Genomic DNA, 27,732 nt, shown 5'->3' with positions numbered 1-27,732 from the left:
ACTGTGGAAGGCCTGAGAGAAGGCGCCAGGCTGCCCCTTAGCTTTAGATGTGTCTGGTAACAATCAGCCACCGTGAGAGGGAGAATACACACTCAAACACACACATGTGCAACACACATTCCTACATTATTAAGTGTGTCAGACAGCCGGGATTTACTGCCTTACAGTGACCAGACATTTGCCCTTGCATAAGAAACATCACATACATGTGTGTAATTACCACCAGGTAATAATACTACTAAAAGGAAAAGTTCTAATACAAGTAAAAACTGTGTATAGATGGAAATAGCAGCGCTAATGGTCCATTTCAGTCCAAACACTCCTGGAAGCAGTGTTTCCATCAGAGAATTCCCGTTCTGCAGAATTCTTAGGGGTGTCTTTCATACTGCGTCATAGCATTCAATTGCAATCATTCAAGTTTGGTCAAACTTTGATGTTTGCTCAGGTTGCAAATTTGTTTGCCTTTTGAGATGTGAAAAAGCTAACCAAATAAAACCTTGTACAGCTCAACACCTGACACCATCATCAAATGGGATCAGGACTGTCAGAGAGAGACACGCAGCTGACATGTCTTACTGCGACTTTTTGACTGACCATCGTCCACACGAGCACAAAAATTATGAACACAAACGTGTAAGGCACTCACAAAGTGTTAACATCATCGGGTGGAAGTGACTCAGGTCCATCCGTTGATGTGACTCAGAAGATGACACTCCGGGCTATGTGGCCGAAGCGGCCCAAATGGTTACAACATTCTGAATCTAACTTGGTGTTATTCCTTACACGACCCCAGATCATGTGGGAAATGTTTCTGGTCTCTTCCAGGCACAGATTTAAGTTCTGCAGATGATAGAAACCTTAAGAAACATGGAAAAAGCTAAATGTATTCTTCTCAAGAATCAGTGATTACATATATATACATATATACACATAAATATATATCTATAAATATATTATGTAATTTAGGCATGGCCAACTCGTGGGGGGCCACATGCTGGTTGGCCACCCCTGGTGTAGTCTACAGTGGAATTTACTATTTATTGTATTACAAGTCAGCAGAACTCCCATGACAGCAATAAAATACAACTGACAAACACACACACACACACACACACACACACTGGACCAACTGGTCATGCCATTATTTATGTCTCCGTCTTCTGTTGGATTCAGTGAAAGGCTCGTTAGGGCAGTATTGTACTCACTGAAAAAAGGCAAAGGGCTATTTGTTTTGTCTGTGTGTGTGTGTGTGTGTGTGTGTGTGTGTTTGTGTGTAGGAGTTGAAAGGCTTCATCGTCTTTAACTGCCCCCCCTTTACCTCCCTGGTCCTTCCCATCAACATGCTGGTTGTTTAGTCAGGGGAGCTTCAGGACCAAGGCTTTGTTAGTGGACAGATGGGTTTTGATGATACACAGTGAAATTCCAACATGACATCATGAAACCAAAACTACCTTTGCAGCCAAGGCCCCATCAAGCAGACCCACTGAATGGAAGCCATGCTGGATTTGGATGGTGTTTTTGTGTAACGTAGCTGTACTCTGTCCTCTGGGTTCAAATAGCTTTTTTTGTCCTTCACTCGCTCACACACACACACCACAACCTCATCCCATTCTGTCACAGCCTGGAGGTAAGCGCTGTTCAAACACATCACGTCATGAGCAAACACCACACCCTGGCCAGCCACCCTTCCATTCCTGTACACACGGTTGGATAAGAAAGAGGTGGAGTCGCTCAAGCCGTGGATGAGGACCTGAAGACCAATCACGTTTTGACTGGTATTGGCAGAGACAAGAGCGAGCTGAGGGCTAACGAAAAAAAAAGACAACGGAGTGATGTTCCTGTGAGGTGTGGCTTCTGTACAGTCTCACAGGGATTGGTGTTCCTCTGATGTCTCTGAAGCCTGCCTTTAGTCTTTGTGCCTCAATAGACTCACTGTCACCGCCCTTGTATAAATACATGTAAATGTATTCATACAAGACTTCCTCTAAAACTATTGTTTTATTTTGATTATTTACATTTTATTTGCAAAACTAAAAATGTAATCAACTACTAAATGACATAGTCATATACATTACTAGGTCAGTGAGGGTTGTGTAGCAAACCCTGTTGAAGCTAAGCTTCTGTGTGCCAGCACCTGAATATCTGCTGTCCAATAATGAGCATTTTAACAAGTGTAGCTATTTTAAATAAAAGGCTAACGCTCTTATATGTCGTAGCCTCTTATGAAACCGCCAACAGAAGCAGGTTAGCTTTAGCTTACGGCTTTAATGCTCACTTTATAATCCTCTTTTTGTCCAGTTGTTGAAATGACTGGTGCACAAAATATTTTGGTGATGTTTATAAAATCGTGAATGTCATGATAACATCGATGGCCCATCTTGAACATCATTTTAAATGCTGCTCTCAGCTGAATAATTCACCACAAAAGGAAGCACACAGCACAGCTGTTGTCTGGATGACGAATCGATGGAAGCCTTTTGTGGTCAAAGTGGTGTTTGTTAAACACAAAATCAATAGCAAGACTCCAGGACTTGCTAAAACTGTGGTGCACTGTTCAGGTTTTGGGTGGATTTCCCCTTGATGACGCTGCCCGGGACGCACTCAAGGAAACAAGAAGAAAATAAAGCATTGAGCAGTTTGTATTTTGTCATGTCTGTATTTTTTGTCTCATTTTCACAAAACATGTACAGGGGAAGGAAAAGCTTTTCAATAGAACCTGAGGTATTTTTGCATCAAGCAGCCTAAGGTATCAGGATATTCTCAAAAACTCATCTAAATTCATCACTGTTCTTAGATGCATTGCTATTTACACAATAATAATAATAATAATAATAATAATAATAATAATAATAACAGCAACTTTAGCAAAAGGGACAGCCTGCATCATCTTTGTTACACGTCATAAATAATTCCAACAACATTTTTAAATATGAGGGAGGAGGACGAAGAAAAGTTGCTTTGTAGGAATACAGAAATACACAGAAATATATCTGAGCTGGCTGTAGCTGCAGCAGCACAAGGTCAAATGGTTAAAAATAAAACACCTAATCAAGGTCAACGGGGGGGAAAAAACAAATAATAAATAAATAACTAATCTCTCGCACCAGGAGGGCAAAGTTCAAATCTTTTCTTTTCTATTCATTATGCTATTCTTTATGACCAAAGCTTTGGAAAACAAAAATGAAATGAAAGTAAAAAAAAGTAAGAGCTATAGAAAGCAAGGGAGCTTTTATTACATGTATTGTGCTGATGTACCAGCAGCTATGTACCCTGTGTCGGGTTTGGCTCACTTAAAGATCCCCTGAGAATAAAAAAAAGGGAGTACGTTTGGGCCTATTCTTTACCGCTGTAATATAAGTGCGTACTGTTCGTGGGTATGTGTAAGTGTTGGTTCCAGCTTTGGTGGGGCGCACTGTGATGACCAGGATAAACTGCTGCTCACTGGGGAGGACGTTGGACACCAGTCCCTAATAAAAAAGTTTCCTTGTGTGTGAGTGATCACAACTTGTAGCTACTCTGTCTTTTTGTGCACAGAAAAAAAAGTGTCTCAGTTGCGATGACCCCATGAGGACAGAGATACAGAGACCCTGCTCTTTCACTGGTGGGACATCTGTGCCCCCCCCTCCCCCCCGGCCTACCTAAACAATATGGTTTTGCCCAGGTGTGAATGAAAATCAAAACATTTCAGAGAAAAAACCAGAAGAAAATCATACATCATCCTCATCAGAAAGAACAGCTCATATTGCTCGCTTTAGTTTGCTGAATGTGTGTATTTGTTTGAGTGTGTGTTCATAAATACCATACAGCACGTAATAATAATAAAAACAATAATAATATTAAAAAAGAAGAAAAAGAAACACAAAACAGTATATTATTTCTCATTACCAGAATGAACCGATAGAATAAATTAAAAAATAATAACGGAAAGTCCACTAGGAGTCCATTAAAATTCCTATATTCATATATATTTATAATGTATGTATAGCATTTGTCTGTCTGCAGTCAGCCGTTCTGGTGCATGCTCAGTGGTGGCTGAAAGTGGTGACTGGGAGCAGTGGGGGAGGTTGGGTGAGTGGAGAAAAAAAGTAAACTTTCATCACCATCACCTGAAGATTCCATCCTATCAAACTGCTAACACTGGAGACGAGGACACTGTGCTTTATAGGATGTTGTCTGTCACTGAAAGTCTTTAACCCAGAGTCAGAAAAATAAGCTGAGACTCCTTCATTTTCTTTTCTTTCTTTTTTTTTTTTGGGAAGCGGTGCCACATTGTGATTAAGTCTGTGGGATCTCTTTGCCTTGTGCTGTGAGCGACATGAGGAGACAGTCTGTTCTCAGTCTTCGCTTTGTTATCTGCAGAGTCTTCAAGAAGTCTGGGTAGAGGGGACGAGTGCGTGCAAGGTTAAGAGGATTTCTGACACCGAGGTGAAGCTTGGGGAGGAAACATGGGGCTTGCTTGAAATCACAAGCACAATACAGCCACTGAAGCACAGCTGACCACATTCAGGAAGTTCTTGTCCCGACGCTGTCAAAATAGATTCTAAATTATCAGGATGCACTGTGTCATTTTCTCATTTTATTTTACTCAAGAATTGTTTTCAGTACTTCGGTACCTAAAGTAACCCCACCCACCCCCTGTCTATTTTACTCCCTCTTATTAGGTCCATTCTCGCCCTCTAGGGAACAGCTCTGATGAAGTCCTTATCTGTCAGGATACCTCGATGATCTCCATGCTTCCAGAGAAACTCGACTGTTTCCCGATCTTTCCCAGTTCCTCTCTGGACCTTGTTTCGGAGATTCCATCCTCAAACTCCATCTGACAGCTGCGTCGATTGAACTGCTTCTCTGACACAGTCCCACTGTTGTTGGAACCGTTGGACGTGGACGACAAGGACGACAAGGACGACGAAGAGTCTCTCTGTGTTTGAGATTTGTCTCGTAACCGCACACCTTCACTGCACCCAAACGCCACATACGCCGAGCTGCTCCCAAACCTCACCGTGGACTCCCCTCCAGTTCCTCCGCCAAGGCCGCTTCCCAGTTCCATTTGTTTGTCACTGCCCTCCCCTGCCCCGAAGTGCCAGGGGGCATCTGTGGTAGGTGTAACAGGTGTCGTGGCCTGGACAGTGTCTCTGTGTTTGGTCCACATGACCCCAGACCCTAGAGTGGGCAGAGAGGGTAGAGAAAGGAGCAGGGAGCCCTTTAGGTTCTCCTCCAGGGTGGGACTCTTGTGGTCAAGCGACAAACTGAGGGACTGTGGAGGTTGGTGTGGTTGTGAGTGGACTGGAGAACTGCTCGAACTGTGCTTTGGTTTTCTCCTGGGTCTGGATGACGAACGATAGAATTCACTTCCTCCCAGCCCTAACCCACCGATGCTACCTCCACTACCAGGTGAGGGGAACGGTGAATCTAAGGAGTTTGGGCTGTCAAGGAGGGGAGATGGAGAGCAGACTCCGTTGGAGGTTCCTGTGCCTGGGCTGTCGAGCTTGCAAAGCTTGGGGACGTCTTCGGAGTGCGTGGGTGCCAAGATAGGGCAGTGGGGTCTGCTAGGGGAGTAGACAGACTTAATGTCTAGGGAAAAGGAGCGTTTGAGGCGGTTGGTGTCCATGATTCTCTCTGCAGAGAGGTGAAGGCCGTTAAAGCCCTGCTGGAGAGAGGTGGGCGATGGTAGCTTTGGTTCTGTTGGGTGGTGCAACTCTGCCACAGTTGAGTTGTAGTTGCTGTGATGACTGTTTGTCTCAAAACCTGTGCCAACACCATTGACCTCTGAGCAAGGCTTCGTGTTGTTTTCAGAGATTTTCTCATCAGATGTCGACGCTAAGGCCTGAAGTAGTCGCAGGCCCTTCTCAAACTCCAGCAGCTGACCGAGGAAGTTGAAGTTGGGGGATATGGACGGTCTTCTATCTTTTACAAACCTGGCAAGGAAAAAATTAGGAAATTATTAATTACAGAGTAAATATTGAAAACTGCCAAGTAAAATGATAATTTAAAATATCTGAAGCACAAAAAGTAACGCTGTGTTAGAGGCGTTGAGAAAGGTCAACATAAAGTTTTGTGAATGAGAAAAAAATGCAACCTTAACTCAGCTGGTGGTGCATGGGAGGAGAGAACATACCTGTAGGCATCATCAGATGACAAGCCCATTGTCTTCATGATGTATGCTATGGCAATTGTTGCTGAACGCGAGATTCCAGCCAGGCAATGCACAATGACTCTGCAGTTTGACACCTTGGCTTTGTCTGTGCAGGGACGCAAAAGGACAAGAAATAAAAGGTGAGTACACGCAACAATACACTGCAGATCCCTGACATGTCTCATCTTCACAACACAGTCTCAAGAGGCAACAAGTGTCTATTGAAGACAACAGACATTTCCTGTAAAAGCATAGAGGGGGGGTCATGGCAACGGATGTGTTATACGTGACGCTATTGTTGCTTAAGCTGCACGTGAGCAGTTTTCAACAGTGACAATAAACAGATTTGTTGGATTGTATATCATGGCATTCTTTAACACATAACCTGAGCTGGATTTATGTCCTGGTGAAGACTCTTAGCTCAGCGTCTATTATGCTCTGCCCTCATAATCTTTCTCATTACATTATCTTCTCTTACCTATGAATTCATTTGTTTTGTCGAGCCATGGAAGCAGCTTCTCACAGTAGTTGTCATTGACTGGGATGCGCATGAAGTGACTCTCACTGATGAAGTCTGGCTTGGGGCAAGTGTTGCTAGCATTGAGCACGTAGGTGATACCATTTTGAGCCATCAGGTCCTGCAACAGAGGAGACGAGACGATACATGTTTATGACTCGTTGCTAGGCGATAAGAGCAAGGAAGGGTATCTTCACCTAAGTTCATCCACATATGAAGAGTGTCTCACCTTGTTGAGGACGTCCTTCTGTGAACCCAGGTACAGGTGTGGCAGGATGCGAGTGGGCCCCACATTAGCCACAGGCAAGCAGGGTTGTGACAAGCTCATAGGCAGAGCAGTGGCAGGTTTCCCTTCACACAGGCCAGGGAAACAAGAGGAGAAAGCAGCAAAACCCCCTGCAGAGAGAGAGAGAGAGAGAGGGAGAGAAAGTTGTTAAGGTACACTGATGCACTGAACGCTCTCATGAGCTCCTCACCAGACCTGGAAAAACACCATTAGCAGAGCAAACAGATGCTGTGCAGACCTTCAGAGGTGAATCTGGGCTACCATGTCTGGCTTTGACTTAGTCAAACAGTGGGGAGAGAGAGCCTCTCTGATCTTCTGGGTTAGTGTGAGCTTCAATGTGCAGCAGCTAGGAATGTGCGTGGGGCTCTTTAAGAGGCAGGCGGCTCCACTTTCAGTGTGTTTGTCCGTGTGTGTGTGTGTGTGTGCAGAGCTCTGTTTCCTGCATGAGCTCATGTCCTGTGGCAGTGCAGTGCGTCAGGCCCAGGGAATGAGTGTGGCCGCAGGTGCAGAGCCAGAACAGAGGCCCTGCAACGTCCTGCTGACAACACACACACACACACACACACACACCACTCACTTCTGGAAGACACTATCTGATGACATGATCACACCCTGGCAGTTAACATATGCTCCCTATTCACTCTCACTGTCTGCCATTCTTTGTTCAGCCAATGCAAACATACAGTACACATGGCTGCACACACTCATTACCTCTGCAGTACTGGGGTTGTACAACTACAGGGTGGGGGCCTGTCAGTGGAGGTGTGCGATGAATGTGTGATGACCTCGCTGAGGAGTGTACAGCAGGGAGGGAAGTGTCTAAAGGACACCCTGTGCTCCACAGTCACAGAGTGAAAGTGTGTTACATGACATTAAGGCAGACAGTCACAAGCACAGACAGAACACTGTGGACAAAAATCAAATGTCCAACATTTGGCTTCAGCAGCAGCTTTTAAAAAACTGGTGTGTCCTCATCATCAAGAGCTATTCTCAGTGCACTGTTCCTTTAAGAGCAGTGTGAATAAGGCCTGTCTGTTTCCAGCTATTAATGGCAACCAGCTAACCAATGACATCATCTATCCACATGGGGGGTGGAGGATGGGGGTGGAAGTAAAGATAGACGTGCAGATTTAGCATGAGCTTTGTGTTAGTTGACTCTACATGAGGTTAGAGGCTGACTTAGGGACGGCTTCTGTGAGGGACTAACTCCTGAGGGCCTCTACGGAGAAGACTTATCAGACATGTTGGCTAAAGTAACAGAGAATGTTCACCGCAGCCTCTTTCTAGGGATCCTCTGTGTAGTGTTACCGCCTCACTAATTGATAAAACAGACAATGGAAAGTTAGTCCTTTGAAGCAGTTCCTCTTTGTTACTCTGTTCTCAAGCTACCGGCGTGAGGCCAGTGTATAAACGCTCAGAGCTGAATGGAGGAAAAAAACAAAAAAACAACAGTGCTACATATAGCCTCCATCACAAACTGTATCTATGTGAGGAAGCTGCTCAATCAACAGGAAAGGCCCTGCGTCACACGTCAACCATTTCCCTTTTATTGCAAGTACATTGTTAGAGAGTTGTTAGAAAGACTGAAGTCAGGATGCTCTGCAGCAGAGACGCCTTTTGTGTGAGTGCGTTGTAGCACTGAGGAGAAAGTGTTTTGAGCATGTGTGTGTGTGTGCACAAGAGGGGAAGCGAACACATGAAAGAAAATACCTTCTTGAGATACAGGCACCCCTGGGAATGAGATTTAAAGTATGATTACTGACATGGAAATGACAGCAGGAAGGCTGCTGGGCAAGTGGGTGAGTAAAGGGTTACTGGCATGAAGGGAGTCAGGAGGAAGTGATAAGAGAATGATTACACAGTGACATTACGTCAACAACATTACAACACGCTTTGACTGGTCACAGCCCTTCATGGCCAGTGCTTAGGAGACAGTGTTATGTCTCCTTGTCACCTGAACCTTAAGCGGTCAGGATGACGAGGAGAGGCAGTGAAGTTGATGACAGCTGGCATATCATGTCTCGAGTCATCAAGGTGGGAAAAGGACACTTTTTTTTCTAAAGTGTGAAAAATTAGTGTGCAGTAGGGGTCAGCAACCTGAGAGCTACTTCAAGGGTACTTAGTTATATGAAGAGCTACTCGTTTGATACAGACTTCCTGAGCAACGTAATAACAATCAAAAAGAAAACTAATGCTGCTCTGTCAAGTTCTGGAACATACAATAACACCTATTTGAATATCACTGCAAGTGTAAGTGATTCAAACAGAACAGTAACAGTACAATCTTTGAACCTCTTACAGCTACTAGTTTTTTAGGTAGGTAGTCCACATTGGGAAACCCTGCAGCAGTATAAGTTTATTTCAGTGTGGAGTTTGTTACTCATTTAACTTAGAATTTCGAGAGAGTGTCTAAAAGATAATGGGAACGTCTCTCCTTCATCCTTCAAGGTAAATAAAAAAGTTAAAGGAACTGAACAGATAAAATCCTAAATTTGTGACATCCTGTATCGGAAAGAACTACATTTGAAAACCTTAAAAAGTCAGAGACATTTTAAGTGCATAATAATTAGTTAACAACACTCATCAATGACTTTATCAGTGAATGAATCATCCTTTCATTGAATAACCACCCAGCCCTGACACGTGCACACGGCACACGTGCACATAGATGCCCCTCCCCCAACAAACAATGACACATTCATCCATTCTGATCTTGACACACATATAAAGTTCATAGATAAACCAACAGAGCATACATTCAAACTGAGGTCACCGAAATTACCCTGCAACACACACCAGCCCAGCTGTCCACGACCATTACATCAATGTGTCAACAGGGAAGGATGAGTTCATGTTGACCACGGCCTGATAATCAGCGGTGAGTAATAGACACGAGGCAGCTTTAAAATAATTGGACGGACATCCATAGAAAATGCAGTTAAACTTCAGTAGGAAACATAAAATGACATTTAGCTGAATTTAAAACTTTAAAAACTCTACGGGGACAGAGTGTCCTTCCTGACATAAAAACCCTCCCAAAATGATGTTGATGTTATGCCCCATTAAAATAAAAAAAAAAGACATGAAATTTCTGCGTGACTAAATTTCCTTTTTGCACTCTGCTACATCATGTGTCTTAACGACTGGAAAATGTAGTTGCACAGGATATGACTAGTCCCATTCTGAACACGTCGCTTTGAAAAAAGGCCCTGTATGGGCTGGAAGAAAACACACAACCAGTAAAGAGGGCACTGTGTCACCAGAAGCAGTGCTAGCCAGCGGTGACTTCCTTTTTCCGTTTTTCTCTGCCCACTGCCTCCATTATGCAATGACTTCTTTTCCTCTTTCGCCCTATCACAGCCTAGCACTTAGGTCGTCTTTGTCTGCTGGCAGCCAACATCTGGGTTACCCTCCTAATCAGTCACTATGAACTATTTATCCTTTTTAGAAGCACAGGTGGTGAATTATCTGACAATAATGTGTTTCTGATACAATGTTTTTCTGGAATGGGGAGGGGGTGAGGGTGGGGGAGGGCTGCTCTGTGATTGGATTGATGGGGAAAACTGAGATGAATGGAAGTGAAATAGCTGAGATACAAACACACACACACACACCTGCCTGTTGTTAATGGAGGTGGTGCAGTTACATCACTGCTGCTGCTGGTACTATTGAATGCCTCATCAATACACACTCACCCGCTCTCTCCCTCCTTCTCCTCTGCTGGCCTGTGTCTCAGTGTGTGTGTGCTTTCTGCTGTCCTCTTTAACTCGCCTGTTAATAGCAGGCCACACACACACACACAAACACACACACTTTTGCATCCATGCTATTCTTGTTAGAACACTTCATTGACTTCTATTCATCTGTACAGTCTAGCCAGCAGAACCTCATCACTAAAGCCACCCATAACCACTCAAACCCTTTTCTACATGTGACTCCTTCATTCTACCTTAAACACAGGCCAAAGAATTGGAGGTTGTGCCTCATTAAACCTGGGGTTTTGTTCTCATTAAGACTGCCTGTCTCAAAATATCATTACCACGGCCAGAATTGGTCCTCAGGGGGTAATAAAAAAAAAGACACACACACATATACAATCCACCCCACCCCTGGGGGCACTGACAGACATGACGCCATCCTGTGTGCCCCTCCAGCTGCCCCCTCTACTATGAAGAACATTAGCATTTCAATGTGAACACCCCCCTCTCCAACTCCCAACATGACATCATTGCACACATGTCCGACTCAGCCCCACAAAGGCTGTGCTGCAGCCTGCAGAAACAACGGGAGTGCATCTGTTTTTAGGCAGACGCACTGTGGGCTGCATCTGTCAGAAATGTGCTGATTGACAGGTTAACCAGTGGGATGAGGTCATTGCTGTGCACACAGCCAGATGACGGGCGGGAACAAATGGGTGATGAATATGTCATCCTGGCCAATGGTTAAACCATGTGTTGTATCTCCAGCTAACAAAGGCAGATAGCGGGAGCGTGTCACTTTGATCGGCTGCTGTTCCTGCAGAGATCCTACTTCAGTGCAGCAAAATAAAACAGGTCTATTTCGAAATAAGGTGTGACAGACACGTTTCTATTTTGAGCTGATATCTCTGCAACTCTCTGTAGAGTGCACACACACACACACACACACACACTCACCTAACTGTGTAAAGAGATGCAGGTGTTAAGAGCTGTTTAACGGCTGTAAACCTCCTCTGATATGGCCTGTGTGTGTTGACTGCACATCCACTCCACTCCACACTCACATTCTGTATTCAAGTGTATTCCTCTGGGGGTGTAACAAGGAAATAAGAAAATAATGAATGAATAAAAGAATGCTCACATTCTTTTGCCATACATGTTCAAGTACATTGGGCTAATGAGCAACTGCTGCTGCTTTGACCCAATCCCTGTGTGAAGTGTTGTTGTCCTAACCTGCAGTTCACACTGACAACATATGAATAACATTAGCTTCTCAAGACACTATTACACAGTGAAGGAGTGAGCGCAAGACACGGCCAAAAGCCGAGGACAAGAAAGAGCTTTGTGATAGTTTTACTTCTCAGTGACCCCACGCTGCAAGAGCGCAAGCGCTACGTCATAACGTGGCTCTTATGTCTTTCCCTCAAACCTTTTTTTGTTCTTTCCACATTTCCTTTTCATCTCTCCCCGTCTTCATGATGTCACCCTCCTCAATCCCTTTTCTTCCTACTCTGTCTCTGTTAACACATTAACTGCACACATAATGAAAGGGAAAAACAATTAGAGGGCTTGGCTGGGTCTCTGTGATGTGTTCCTTTAGCCTTTGTGACTGTAAATCTTTTTGTTGATGAAGTCCACAAGAACTGACTCCATGTTTATTTAACATTATTTATCATCAGCATCACAGTTTCCAAGGGGCTCTCTGCGTTTGCATGCGTCATCTGTGCATGTCAACAGTTAAATATTCTGGAAGAATACTTGCAATATGACTAATAAAACATTTATCACACATGCCAAGGCTGTAACCCTAGTTCATAAGGACCGAGGTCCACAGCATCATGTCATTTCCCAAAAAGGAAACCCTTCAAAATATATAAACACAGTGAACACACAAGCAAGATAATCTCTTCATCTTTTGCCCAGGTGAATACACACCTCGTAGCTCTCTTCCCTCTTTCATCCGGCGGACCCTGATCTTCAGCCTCATGTCTGTGTCTTGCAGGTCCGGCCAAAAACAGTCCTCCACTGGGGCTATGACCACATCCAGAGGCATCCCCCAGAACACACTCTGGTCTCTTTCTTACACACTCACAATTTGAAAATGTTTTGGGGCTCCCCTTTGTAGGGATGAAGCAATCGATGACCTCTGCCTTGTCTGCGCACAAATTTCAAAGCAAAGAAGCAGAAGTTTCCTGTTGTGGGTCTGCCAGTTGAAATCCTAAGACAACAGAAGTCCCTTCCTCTTGTGTACTTGTCAGCTGCTCCAATGTCCAAGCATTGACTTTTGGGGGACTTGACCAAGTGCTAAAGAAAGACACACTCGAATCCAGTTATTCCCAAAATTCCGTGCAATTGCGACAATTCCTCAAATGCTCCACTGTGTAAACAAAGCAATTCTGCAATTTAGTGAGGAAACGCTGACACAGAGTGAGAGAAAAGAAAAAAAAAAATACAAGCAAATATCTGAGTCTGGCTGTACGTGAGCGCCAGCTGTACTCCGCCTGCAGCTGGTTCACCGTGTGTCTCTGGGTCTCTGTGACCAACTCTCTGTCTCTGTGTCCACAGTCAGAAGTACAGCCCACTATTGTCTTGCAGTCACTCATTCGCTCAGTGGCTGGTTTACACTCCTCCCTCTCTTCTCCTCCTCCTCCTCCTCCCTTCTCTGTGTGTGAAGAGGATGACAGAGCTGCACTCTCTCCTCGAGCAATGAGGGTGAATGAGCTCACTTGCTGTGAGCTCAGAGTCCGCTCCCGGCCCCTCCCTCCTCTGCTACCTCCCTTTACACCCTCCCTCTCATGCGGAGCCAGAGCTCCTTCATAGCTAATGTCTAAGGCATGTAACCACATTCCTTACTCACCCAACAAATATGCGGCCACCTCAGGGGCCTAGCAGAGAAGCGGGGCTCTATCCATAGCTATCAGGCTGGTTAACAGAGACATCGCTGCTGCGGCTGCGGCATTGATTAATCTCTGCTTAGTTAGTGGCACACAGCTAAAAAAAATAAATAAATGTTATATTTAGACTAGTGTCGCTGAATACGAGTTGTGACCTGGCTTCAGTGTTTTGCCTTGACTGGTAAAAATCAGTAATGAATGCAATCGACAGATTCATGACTTTGAATTTGGTTTTAAAAATGTATTATATTTATTTGACCAGAGATAAATTTAGACTGCAAAAGTGGGGTACTTTTTTTAGTACTCCTTCACATTATGTCCGTGTTTGGGAGCTTGTCTTCCAGTCCTCAGAGAAGAAAGGAGCACGCACGAAAAGGAAAAACCAAACTGATGAGCTAAAGAAGGAGTGCAGTTTGGAGTGCAATGACAAAAGCAGAAATGTGTGAGGTTCCGGGGGGGTTGGGTTTTTCTGAGGGTGTGTGTGTGTGTGTCGCACCTGCCAGTGATCCCAGCTCATCAGGACACCTGCTTATAACCACCTGCTTGTCTGTGTTCCAGCACCAGACCGTCTGCTTACTGATGTGGTAATCATCTGGCTCCTTGAGTACGCTCATGTTCCTCTCGCTCTTTGTAACTCTGACATTTTAGCTTGCCTCTTCACAGTTCTTGGTTCTTGTTTTTTTGTAAGTGGTGGATTCTTCTTTTGCTCTTAGGTCAGTAGCTTCACCACTGTCACCCTCTGCCTCTACCTGCTGCTTGGTTCAACCTACATTTGCAAATTCTCAATCTGTAACTAACACCTGTACTTACCTGCTACTGTTTCTGTGTCTGCTCCTGCGCCCTCCTTTTGACATTGGTCTTCTGAACCGTAACAAAATGAAGAATAGAAATGATGAGAAGACCAAACTGAGTGGTGGTTGGCAGCCATCATCCATTTGACAGACCACAGACTCCTGGTACTTTACTATGGAATGGCAAACATGTAAGCCACAAGTCCAGCTATGGAAACAAAGCAGCGCTGAACTCGATGTAACCACTGGGAGGCTGAGTGGTAACTGAACATTAACTACTTATTATGCTAGCACAGCTGCTTTAAATAGATGTTTAACTCCCAAATGTAATAAAAACCTCTAAGACATGAGATAATTTATTTTGGATGGTGGTATTTATATGCAGGTCCTTACAAAGGCCCGTGAAGAAGGAAGGGAATATATTACAGATGGACAAAATGTCATAACCCTGATTTATGATGCGACTTTATGCGCACCACTCAGAAAATGTTGGTTTGTCTTTGAGTCTAAGACTGAGACATGTCCATTCTGGGTTTGACAGACGAATGAACCAAAAGTACAAAGTTCCTGGTCACTGCTGTTACTAGAAAAGGAGAAAAAAGGGGTTCTTCAGCTGCTATTTAATGTCAGCGCACATGTTTGTTAATAGAAAACATTTCTTTCTTCAGAAGGTACCTTTCATGAGCAGGCCGCTCTAATGTCCTGTCTGGCAGCTCTGCTCAGTCTCAAGTTGAGACATCACAGCACACAGAGTACATTCAAACCAGGTCAGATGAGCTCAAGTAAATGAAGTCAGCACATGATGAGCGCTGCTCCAAAAAAAGAGGCAAATAAGCTTATACAAGATGTCTAGTGAGGGGGCCAGCTGCATGCTGGCTGACTGACTTCATCTCATCACGGCAGACCCCTGAGTGATCACACAGGGCTGAGAAAAGCCTTACGTCACCTCCCTGTTTAACTACGGGTCACTGAGAGAGGGGGCGAGGAAAGCAAATAGGTTGCTTGGGTGAAGGCGGCCTTTGCAAAACATGCAGACACTGCTATTAAGGAGGAGAGAAGAGTGTGGGTGAGCAAACGCACGTACACGCGTTTTGAGTCCAACACAGACACGGGGCTGCAACCAACATTTGTTTGCATAACCACTTAATTGGACACATTTCGTAAGCTAACCTAAACACACAGCAAGAGTTTGCATTTTGAAAATGCGTCGGGGTTAAGAAAATATAAATATATTCACACTCAAGAGGCTAAAATCAAAACACTTAGAAATTAGTTAATTAAAAAAAACAATCTAATCTAATTATTAGCCTAGTCAGTTACTAAATGCTTCAGTTAATAATGTTGCTAAAAAGGGGGAAACTCCTGGAGTTGTTCATTTGGTATTTGTCTTCAGAAAGAACTCGTCATTAGTGCTGTGTTTTTCTTCACACAGTAGTAATGACATCATAATGACATCACCATCTTTTCATTAGGTAAAGTGCATAACTGCATAACTCCAATTTACCCATTTCCTCTATGATACCTATTCTGAATTTTATCACATTCTAACATGATTTGTGCTTTACTCATAGTTTCTCTAAGGATTAATTCGCTACACTTACCCTTAAAAATGTCTCCAAAAGGATGTCTCACTCTTCCATAGTATCAGCACTAGGTCAGTCCTTACGGTCAAACTGCTCCCAATTGTAAGTACACACACTCACAGAAGCCAGTTGGAGCAGGTGTGACTCTGCACTGTGGTCAGTTGGCATTAAAAGAATTCAAACACACTGATTGTCACCATGGTGTGTCCACGCCTTGTTTTGTTCGTTTGTCTGTGTGGTGTGTTACTGTAAAGCTGCTTTGAAACACGGGACTTCCTCACACCTGCCATCGCCAACAACAAAACAAAGTAGCTGCTTTCTCAACGGTTAAATGGTTAAACTCCCAAAGCAAATATCGCGGCTCAGCTCTGCTTGTACCGCTGTACTCCCACGTTGACCCTCAGTGGGGTAACAAGGCTCAGAATAGTAGGTGTGTTAATTAGAGGATTACAGCCAAGACATTATAAATGACCGCCAGCCTTTTTTATTCAGTGCATATGTGTGTCCTGCTGGGACAGAAATAGAGAAACACACACACACACCAACAGCCTTAGAAACCTCTGTAGAGATTCAATGGCATGCTTCTATGCTGGACTTCTTGTTACTGGGACAACACACATACACAGACAGACAGGGATGAAAACACGTAAAGATGACTATAAGCTAGTAACGAAAGATAGAGGAGAAGAGGAAAGGATAGAATTTCATGCGACTGCTTCACGAAACAAGGTGTGCTCTGAAGAGTGTCAACAGTTGTGGAGAATGTTTCCCAACCTTTTTTGAGCCATGCCAAGTATTTTACACCACTAAGCCACCAGCCAACGACGCACCACCAAACAAAAATGTAACAAAGGTCAATTTACTCAAATTTTACTTACTCACTGTGAAACCTGAGCCTGTTTAGTTGAACACAATGCTGAAATGTTCACAGGAATTGAAGAAAGCCACACAATGAGATCTGCTTTGTTATCTCCGAGCGTCTTTGTCTCTTTGTTATCTCTGAGTCTTTAGTTTTTATGGCCATCTGCTGTCATCTAGTGCGATTTTTAATATTTAACCGTTCCGTCTGTCACTGGTGCATTGATGAACAAAGACAAATTATTTGCAAAGTAAATTAGTAAATAAACAATTTTTTTTCAGACCAATTAGGTGTGATGATCTCTCACAGCACACTTACTGTATGTGCCACAGCACACTAGTTGGAAATCACCGGTACAATAAATGTTATGGGCTTTTAAAAGTGGATAGTGATAATCTGTTTGCCCAAGAGAACGATATCATAATCGGTGTTAGAAAAGGTCCATTTATCAAAAGTCAATTGTTGGTTGAAGCAATATAAAGGAAATAGAATAAAATAACAATGTGAAAAATGTTTAAAAAATGTATAAATAAACCTCTGGGTGTTTAGAAATTCCTAATATCATTAGCATTTCCAAGTATAATTACATCAACATCATAACTGAAGTGACATGTGTTAATCAGGAGCAATCTGTCCTCCACTGTGGGACAGGCAGCGACAGGAGTGCCATCCTACACCATGGATCATCTGTCGGTATATCAGGGCAAACAGAGACGTCATTCTCCAGATAGGGCTGGTTCAGTTGATGACGACTGTGAGTTAATGTTTCTGCCTGTGTGTTGGAACCAGTCCAGTAGGAAGGTTGGTACAAAAAAAGATGTAGACAGAGAGGACGTGTATTAAAGGTGCTGGATGTGATTAAAATTAATTTACTGTGATAAATGTTTACCTTATATATAAACATATGTGTGTGTATACATATATATGCACGCACGCACACACACACACACATATATATATATACTCTATATTAGTGTGTGTGTGTGTGTGTGTTGACAGCGTTGGTTGTGGCAGGCTCAATAACAGGGCTGCTCTTGCAGTGATGTAATGTCCACAGGAGGACACAGCTGCCATGCCTGGGGAGTGATGTAGTCCCCGAGGGAGAGAGGAGAGAAGATGGATGGAGCGACGAAGGGCGGGCAGGAGTGCAGGAGATAAAGGAAGAGTGAGATTGGTTGACTTGAAGTGTTAAGTAGAAGGGTGAGTGTGCTCCATTAATTTATTTAACGAAAAATTGCACTGAAATTGTGGTTAGGTGTAAGACATTATTCAATGCAATTATGGCAGGGTAATTAAAGTAATTATGAAAACAACTTTCATTAAATACGTTTCAACGTTATGCAAAATGATATTTGACAAAAAAAACATAACTAAGTGAAGGTATTTCCTTCAAGGCAAGAATTATGTTAATTAAAATACTTAGTTTTAAAATGAATGAGGGTAATGGATGATTACTTGAAAAAGTATTGAAAAGAACAGAAGAAAGAGGAGAAATAATTAAAGAGCTCCATCTACAGATTTAGATTTAGGTTTAGACAACTTCAGTTCTGATGTTCAACATAGACATGTGTGTATGCATGACTTTATCGCTAATGTTTGCAGCCCAGAGAAAGGCTTGGTGAAGACCTGGCCTTCACACTCACTGCAGGAGCTCAGCACTGCACCACTGAATCTGTCTCGCTGGCGAGAAAAAAGTTAACGCGTGCATCAAGACACACACACACACACACACACACACACACTGCATGGATTTGCATGACCCTAAGGGAACTCCCGAGGGATTAATAAAGTGCTATCTATATATGACCATCCAACATGTCAAGGTTGATTTTTAGGACATTTTGCATAGGTCAAAAATTCTGGTTTGACTTCATATCTCTTTGTAATGTATTATGATCCATTTAGGATCAACTCCAGATATGATACAGACTGTTAGGACAGTAGTGATTATTATGAGGGCCAAGACTAGTTAGAGTTAGGATGAAGCTGTAATCTGTGTAATGATAAAGGCTATAAGTAGATATTAGTTTGGCGTGGTGAGGGATAAGATTCCAGTTAGGTTTTACAAATGAGTGGAATTGAATGGAACGTCTTGTCTTAAACAGCTGCATGTTAATGTATGTGTATGTGTATATGTGAAAAGGTCGTTGTAGTGTCAACACTAAGTGTTAGCATTTCGCTGTATTTTTGTTAAACACATATAAGTCCTGCATATATGTATACTGTATGTATATGAATGGGATGTGTATACAATTCTACGCAGTAAAGGCATTAGATTGCAAAATGGATCCTGCACTCTAATGCACACTGCTCTCTTATTTCCCCAGTGGTAAGTGTGCTTCACAGGTGTGCCTAAACAGAACAGATGGTTATACTGATCTGTATGCTAATGGGTGAAACTGAAATGCATGGGGTTTCCCCGCAGCACATCTTTCACTGTCAGGTCCCTCCCATGTTGGAGAACCTGAAATGTAGCCATAACCAACCCGCGTTGACGGCAGACCAGTTCGTTTTTAATGAGCTAGAGCTGCTGCGACACCCGCGCTGACAGACAGCTCTCAGATCAGTGTAGTGTTAATTGGCTCCTAGCAGCGCAGCAGGCAGGCCAACAGACACTGGCCTCAGAACAACGCTGGAGGCCGAGCCATCTGGTCCTGTGGAAGACACACTCTACTGTGTGTCATCTTCTATCTGTCTCACACTTAGCTCAGACAGTCACAGACAGAGCCAAGGTGATTCTCTGTACTTGCTAATATCTGTCTGTTTTCCCAAAGTATATTAAACAGTGCATTACCAGGTAAAGGCACACAACGTAAACCCCAATCAGATGGGTTTTTTTTTTTTGCTACTTTCTTGAAGAGTCCGTATAATTCTTTAAAAATGTTTTTTGCAAAAAATTAAAACTTTGCTGTTGTCCAAGTGTTATTTATGACTTGTGGCATAAAAAGTGAACATTTTTTCATCTTCTCCCACAAGGACATTTTACTGCAGCAAAGTGTTGCATCCAGGAGACCTTTGTTTAGGCATTAAGGACAAAGTAACAGTAGCTAGAACAAGTCAGGCAGCCTGGATAAGCATTACTGCTACAACAAACCCTCGGGACTGAGTGTGTGTGTGTGTGTGTGTATCACATCCACAACCCAACAGTGACATCACTATGACAGCTACAGGAGAACAATAGAGAAAGCATTACGTGATGCTGTGACAGGAACTAAACAAGCTGTTTCTGTGTGCTGTGTGCCAACGCCTTCATTTTACTTTTAAATTACTTTAAAGCTGGATAATCTTTGTCCGAATTTCAAGTACTTTTAAAACACAGTCCCTGCAGACGGCTGTGTTAATGCACTCTAATGTTTAACTTTATCAGAAACAGGAAATGGTTACACAACAAAAATGTGAAGGCCTCTGTGTAATCCTTCATCTGTGCATGCGTAAGTCTTTGTTTTGGTATGAGAAACTTGGAGAATGTTTGTGTTGATGTGTGAGTTGATAGGAAAATATCTCAAGGAATGATCACAAACTGCAGAACTCCACAATCTAAATACAGACGACCTGGAACTCCAAAAATAGCCCGTTGTCACAGCATTGGAAACATTTTATCAGGAAGCAACGGCAGCGACCCCGAGACATAGTCCAAGAGTCTGTGTGTGGTCACCAAGCATTTACGGTAATAGGAGCAATTCTGTGTACATACCAGAGAAAAGTGTCAAACCATGGAAGATTACAAGTGCTTCAGATTGCTGTGCCTCAGGCAACAAATCAATTCACTGGACAAGCAAAAAATAGCAAATTAATACATTAGCAAATTGCATGTCAGGATAGATTTTATTATATTTTAAAACACTTGCTGCAAAAGAATACAGCCCATCCACCTGTTCGTGTTGGTAGTGTAGTTTAAACAGATTAAAACTAAGGAAAACGTAGCAGGCAAATGATGTTTCTTAGGTATGCCGGAGATAACGTGTATTAAAGACATCTTAGCGATAAACAGGAATTCACTATTGTTCCAGGGAATGACGGTACACCAGGAGTGGCAGTAGGCAGTGAGAGCAGTAATGGAATGTAATGGACACAGGCCAACTTTGTGTAGGATAAACTTGCACGATTGTTACCAATTTCATTCCCCTTCCTTCCCCCTCTGGATTTTTCCACTGCTGAAGTGTATCACAGACATAAGAATAGTTGTAAACTGATTGTGTTTTTGTCCTAAATTTACCAAGGTGTGAGGGCTGGTGGGATCCTAGCATCAAGGGGAGAGAAAAAAGCCTGGGTTGGCACGCTGGTCTGCTTCAGCTCCTGTTGACCCGATGTGTTGACACTGCCTAGGTAACAGTTGAAACAAACTATTTTTATTTCATCTGGATGAATTCTTAGCAAGGGTGGATTGGGATCTTTAAAAGGCATCTTAACAGATTTTCAAAGTCAACGGGGCAAGACGGAATGCACTGTGAAAAAAAAAACTATGGACACAAAGCAGCTTAAAGGGCTGTGGTATTTAGGGCATTGTGGTATGAAATGTTTTCCTATTTAGTTAGCATAAAAGTGCACATCAAGTATAAGGAGAAAATTACTTTTTATATGCTTGAATGCTTGCTGCAAAAAAGTCTTTGACTATACATTTTTCTCTACATTTTCAACATAAATGCAACTGTCCATTAAACAAGTTAATCTTGAGCTACTGTACTTGTACTGTAAGTCAGCAACTCTCCCATACGTGAGATTTTGGTGAAAAAAGGACAATGGGAGACGAAGACGAAGCAGGAAAAAGAGCAGTGAAATCACATCATGCTAAAAACATTTGGCAACAGCAAAAAGAAACACACGCGCACAAAACACTTCTCTATGGATTTGAGTGAAGGAAGGAAAAATGACATCAGGTCTATAATGTAAGGCCAGTAAGGTTGTTGAAGGGGGAGGAGGAGGAAGAGGAGGAGGAGGAGGAAGAGGAGGAGGAAGAGGAGGAGGAAGAGGAGGAGGAAGTGTGAATACTGGCAGAATCAGAACATTGTTACATGAAACCTAATTTGCCACTAGCGTCCTCTAGGCTCTTACATGTGTGTATGTGTCCAAGTCTGAACATATGGACATGTATTTTGGTTGGTTGCTTCGAGAACTGTGTGCAGCAAGAGAAGTTCATCACATTGACATGACTGTTGCAAAAGGCCAACTATTCTAATATAGGGCAGCACTAAAGCTTTGCAAAGTCTGCGGCACTTTACGGTGTAGAGAGATGATGTCATTTTTGTTGACCTTTGTGCTCCTTCAGTGCTAAATGGGGTGGGGCTGATGTGTGTGTGTGTGTGTGTATGCCTGCTTGTGTTTATGTATCTACAAACCCGGGTGAGAGCATCAAGGCCACTGGCGCCAGATGTGATGACCGCAGAAGTCTACAACTAAAAATAGTCTTCTGTTCTCAGCCCCGTGAAAGTTTAGAGGAATGTTTGTGTATGTGCGTGTGTGTGTGTGTGTGTGTGTGTGTGTGTGTGTGTGTGTGTGTGTGTGGGTGGGTGTGGGTAATGGGGGCTGAAGGGGCACTGAGAGCAGGGATGGACAGGAAGGCGAGGTCGTTGAAAACACTGTGTCAGTCTCCCCTGGGAAGGTGAGCTCACCTCCTAATGGCCGCTAGCTCCTTCTCAATGAAATCATTTTTTTGCTGCTCCCCCCCCCCCCCCCCCCCCAAAGATGAGAGGTCAGACGGATGGCTGAGGGGAGGAGGGGAATGGGGTCAAAGAGGTACAGAAAGGGTATGTTAGAAGGTTGAAAGTTTCGGGAGGAGAACGTTGACATGTAATGTGGCTACAGCAGTACACCTGGAGGCAGAGGATCTGTAAATAGATGTCACTGATACATTACTAATGCATGATGATCGATCATCTTTATTTAGCAATACATATTTATACCTTGGCCTAGAAGGTCTGGAGATGGACCAGATTATAGCTGGTCGCTTCAAACATAGTGAGCTGTTGTTATTGTGTCATTTATAATAACTTCACATACAAGTTTATGGAAATTAAATATAATTAGAAAAGTGACAGATCATTTAAAAAAAAAAAATTAAATGAGTGTATTTGTTTTTTCTGAGAGTCTTCATGATCTTGCAGGGAATAAGGGTGGTCAAAATAATAATGGTCAGGGAAGGTGCTTAAGTGTTTTTTTCAAAATAATTCTCTACATTTCTGCCCAGATACAACTGGCACTTTGTTACTTATGTACGTCTATCTATATGTACATTCGTGAAAACATACTCTGCAATTCATTGAAACTAACGATTATTTAGTAAGCATTTACATCCTGATGTTATCTATCTGAAGTTTTGTAAAGAAATTCTGTGAAATTAGGACCAGGAATAGTTTAGGAATTAGAAGTTCAGGTCCAAAAACCATTAGTGTACAAGTGCACGTACACACACACACACACACACACACAAGCAGCAGAAACACCTCATCGCTAAAGCTCTGATCCCCTTGTGTCTCTTCTCTTTTCTTCTACGTTTACTTTCAAACATTACCTCATGTGTGCTTGTGCACGGGCTACTTCATATGCACATTATTATGCATGTGTGCACAGAGACAATAACAGGGAAAACATTAGTACACACTATCACACACACATACCCTCAGACAAACAGACCTCCTCCTGCAGCTCAGTGGAATGTGTCAGTGAACGGCTGCATTGTGAGATTCGGTCTCCCACCATTACCTCACCTCTTCAGCTTCTTTCTAAGGCAGAACACACACACACAGACACGCACACACAGAGCTGCAGCTCCAGCACTGCAGAATTACAAATAACAGAAGTGACCTTTGTACCTCTGTCAGTTCAGTCACACCCTAACCTAATCTCATCAAAGCCCCCAGTGTACACAGCAGCTTCTGTATGTTTTGACTCTGTGTGAGTGTGAGAAAGTGAACGAAGGTAGGAAGAAATGTCAAGCAGTCACCTTTTATCTACTAACACCACTCATCTGTGCGTCAACGCCCTGCCTCTTACCTGCCTATGATTGAGCAGACAGGCAGCAGTTAGGAGGCACCGTACTGTAGGCAGTGCTGACCTGTGAAATGAAGTATTTGAAAATGTGTCTGTTATATATATATAACTATTGTTTTAAATACAACTGGGGTCCAAGTTGAAACTTGCATAAAAAGTAGAAAGTCTTTTGACCACTGGTTACTATTTTCCTTTCTATTCCCAAACTTTCTATTCTCTTCCAGCTGCTGTGGGCTATTGCTGCTGAGGCGATAGTGTCCCTGCTTACGATGTGTCGTGCTAAGTTAAGATGATCTAGGTATCGGATCAGAAGGGTTCAGTTGTTTTTTTCGTCAGACAGTGAAAAATGTATTTAGAAGGTTAAAAATGAATTAAAAATTATTTCTGATAATTTCAAAAATCAATCAATAAAGTCTATTAGAATAAAAATGATTCTAATGGACTGAAAGATAATGATTTTTTAAGGATTGTTCACAATGAGTCAAAGTTCAGATTTGCAGTAAGACTAAGTGTGAGCTGCTGCTCAACTCAGCATTCAAATAAATAAATAAAAACTCCTCTCTTTCATCTACTTTAAATGATTTTTAAATCTCATGGTATGTTTGGAATATGATATTACTTCCCACATTATCTTCTGTGTTTTCTTTGTTTTCTTAATGTTACATTACATCACCGAAACATGTCCCCAAACCACAGGGCTAAATCCCACTGATCAAAACAGTTCCTCGTGGCAGGTCCGTTTATCAAACATCACGACGAGGCAAACCTCCAAAGCTAGAAGTCTTTGCTACAAACTACCAGACAGTGCTCCCCTTGGTTTGGCCATGTGCTGCAGATTGGTGGGAAACACGCAAACTTTAAACCCACTGGGGAGGCAGCTGGCTCAGACCAAAAGATGTTTTCCTCCTTGACAAAATACACACATGCACACACGCGAAAAGAAGCCTGAAAAAGGCAAGACGCATCTGTCTGAGCTCAAACTGGGTGAGATCATTGCTGCGGTTGGAAAAAAATGGTTTGTCTTCAGACAAACATGTTTTTCACAAATACTTTTATACAAAAAAAAGGTTCCATGTATGATGCTAGAGTTAACTGGACTCATACTCGCCGAATATACAATAGTTATACAATATGTATTTTAAAGTTCATGCAGAAGTCTCTCGTAGGGATTTCTTATCTCATTAATATGCTCAATGTCTTTCTTTGGGTCAGAGTCCACTCGATGACATCAACTACACGTAGGAAGGATTGTACTCTCTGTGTCAGATGTATTGATTATAAGCGAGAGGTCATGGTTTTTTTGCACAGGTACTTTTGTTTGCTGTTAATCCCCAAATTTGAATCTTAAGTTTGAGTTTTTCCTAATATGATGTTAACATTTTAACATTGCCAGTATTGTCTTTTTAATACCCTTCGCTGCTGAATTATGGTTTTGAAAATGTATTTCTCCGAGTTTCCAATTTATGCTTTGTTTAAGCATTTCTACAAGTTTATACTATACTATACTACAAAAATACAAAACTGAAATTTGAGTGACACTGACCTTCCAGGTATCAGATTTAAGGCATATATTATTCTGTTTTCATTAATATTATTATTTTTTTAATCACCTCCTCTCTCCTCCTTGTATCACCCAGCACCTGCTGCATTAAAGTATATCCTGCATGTGCACACATGATGGTCTGATGAAAAGGGGACATGAGACAGACATGATGTCAGTGCAGAAATGATTAGAATCATAAATCAGAGGCTGAGAAAAAGGCCTGAGGGAGAGGTTGAAAAAGGGAAGGCAGAGAACGAAGGGATCATTGTTTGTAGTCCAGAGTCTCTAGAGTTTAATGAGGGAGTGAAGACAGAAAAGTCAAAAAGAAGCGTAAACAATGTTCAGTTACCTCAGCCGTAATTAAGGTAGGTTGAATTTATGTGATATGAGACGTATAAGTTGCGTAGCGTATGATGTAGTTATGTTAATTGCCTTAATTGCCAGTCAAATGTTTAGGAAAGCAGTACAGACTACACTCTCATCAAAGTCATTAACTCATCATCGTTGTTAACACAAATAATTTATAACAAACTGTTCCAACTTGATGCCACTGTTCTCTTACATCATCTCTCACATGAAACACTGCAGCTTCCTCGAACACACACACTGGTTTGGTCGGGTTTTTACACGTGACGTTGTAATGGACAAAAGCTTGAGCGAAGGTTTGCAGACATCGCAAATCAACACTGTCTGCTCACCCACACATGCATGCAGTAAACTATACACAGACTATCTTTTAGCTCCACTGACCCCAATAATACAGGAACCCAAACAAGAGCCGCTGCCATTGGCTGAATATACTCTGCCACTGTTGTCGTGGAAACAGCAGAGAACCAAGGGCAAAAAGGAAGAAAAAACACTCTCTCTTCAGAAATACAGTAAGAGTGAGTGAGCATACAGTAGAGGAGTGATGACATACAAAAGGAGGGAATCGCCAACAAAATGTCTGTCATATGGAAGGATTTGATAACAGATCAAAACGCTGGAGCGGAAGATCACGATATCCAGAGATAATGTGCGTGTGCACGTGTAAGAAGAAATCATGTGTGCTGTTCTCATGTACACTGTACTCTAATCTCTGTGACTCTTCATTATCATCTATGCATGACTCATGAAAAAGCATTAATCCCGCTGCAGAGGGAAATTAATGAGAGAAGAAATCAAATGGAGAATGCAGTGATGCAGAGCAGAGAGCAGAGATTTGTCTGAGCAGAGTACTTCACGTCATCTTAACTTCAATCCTGACAAGCAGATTAGGCTTTCTCTGTGCACTGACAAATCTGATGTGTATTTATAAGCTTCTGCTGGGGAACGTGTAAAGCTGCAGCCACTGCAGTGGAGATGTTATTAACTCAGGCTGTTAGTAATGTCCTTGGGGTTTCATTCTAAGTTTTAATAGGCATTTTGACAGGATAATCACTGTGGTATATTAGCGGAGAAGTTCAGCTTCATCCTTGATAAGACAGTCTAAAGAGAAGCTTTAACTTCGGCTACTTCATCCTGTTTACACATGTATTTGTAAAAATTGGACTCTTTAACTTGGTTAAAAAATAACAGGGGGCAATGCGAAAAAGAAGACAAATGTTTTGTTGTGCTCAATAGTGACATCTGCTGACCAAACCGTGCCGTGGCAATAAAAAGCAGTGGAATGAGGTGTCACACTCTGCAGTTCGATAAAGGAGCATCCACCCAGAAACATTATCCTTCAGCACACACGCTAACATACCAGTGAGCAGGGACACTTTGTGGAAGGTGCCCTCCAGTTTTCCCAGAAGAATGTGCACAAAGCCGTCTTTGGATAGATGTGCTGCCTCTTTGGAACTCTGGTCGTAAACCACAACTTCCTGTTTCCTTCCCAGCTCCACCTGGACAAAAAAAACAAAAAACAGTCAAATTTAGCAGGCGTGATTATACTGAAAGCACTTATTTAGATGGAGTAACATCTATTAAATAGTTAAAATGCATAAATATTTCAGTAAAGGTGTGTCATCTGTGGAAAGTCCTGATATTGGGTGACGGAATCATTTAGTTATAAAACAACTTGGCAACTACAATTACAAAGGAAACACACCTGCCAGACAGGAACAAGGAAAACAAACAGACTTTAGCCAGTTAACAAAAGAGAAATTAATATTTGCACGCTACACAAAACCCCATTGAGAAAATGATAGCAAAAGTCAAGGAAAACCCCTCTTGTTAATGGGGAAGGAAGATAAACACTTGACCACACCCATTCATCAAAGAAAATACGGTTGATTTACACATTGAAAAGGGGAGACTTTTTTTAACTACATTTTTTTGTTGTTTTTCCTAAAATTAATGCCCAACTTTATTTAGGTTTTCACTGTTTTATCATTAGAAACAAATAGTATTTGCTGGAAGGTGTTCAAGCCATTCATGGTAGGACTGAAAAGGGGTGTGTGTTTTAGTTATAAACACTC

General features: G+C 42.5%; 1 protein-coding gene across 4 annotated transcripts in view; it reads right to left on the bottom strand.

Annotated features, from left to right (window-relative positions):
- Positions 1–2,636: 2,636 nt before the first annotated feature.
- Positions 2,637–27,732, bottom strand: part of dusp8a (dual specificity phosphatase 8a) — a 38,932-nt gene continuing 13,836 nt past the window's right edge. For 2 of the 4 annotated variants that reach the window (XM_008312287.3, XM_008312288.3), the window contains exons 3-7: positions 27,018–27,156; positions 6,880–7,046; positions 6,612–6,771; positions 6,116–6,239; positions 4,709–5,915 (exon numbers count right to left, since the gene is read on the bottom strand). In XM_008312287.3, coding sequence (XP_008310509.1) covers positions 4,709–5,915; positions 6,116–6,239; positions 6,612–6,771; positions 6,880–7,046; positions 27,018–27,156 — 1,797 coding nt within the window. Of the gene's footprint in view, positions 5,916–6,115; positions 6,240–6,611; positions 6,772–6,879; positions 7,047–12,569; positions 17,615–27,017; positions 27,157–27,732 lie in introns of those variants that run through there. The other 2 variants (XM_025056116.1, XM_008312289.3) reach the window with 2 other exon arrangements.

Source organism: Cynoglossus semilaevis, chromosome 6, assembly GCF_000523025.1.
Source record: "Cynoglossus semilaevis isolate Cse_v1.0 chromosome 6, Cse_v1.0, whole genome shotgun sequence".
NCBI classification, from domain to species: Eukaryota; Metazoa; Chordata; class Actinopteri; order Pleuronectiformes; family Cynoglossidae; genus Cynoglossus; species Cynoglossus semilaevis.
The sequence above is the reverse complement of the archived record's forward strand: the minus strand, read 5'-3'. Positions and strand labels throughout refer to the sequence as shown.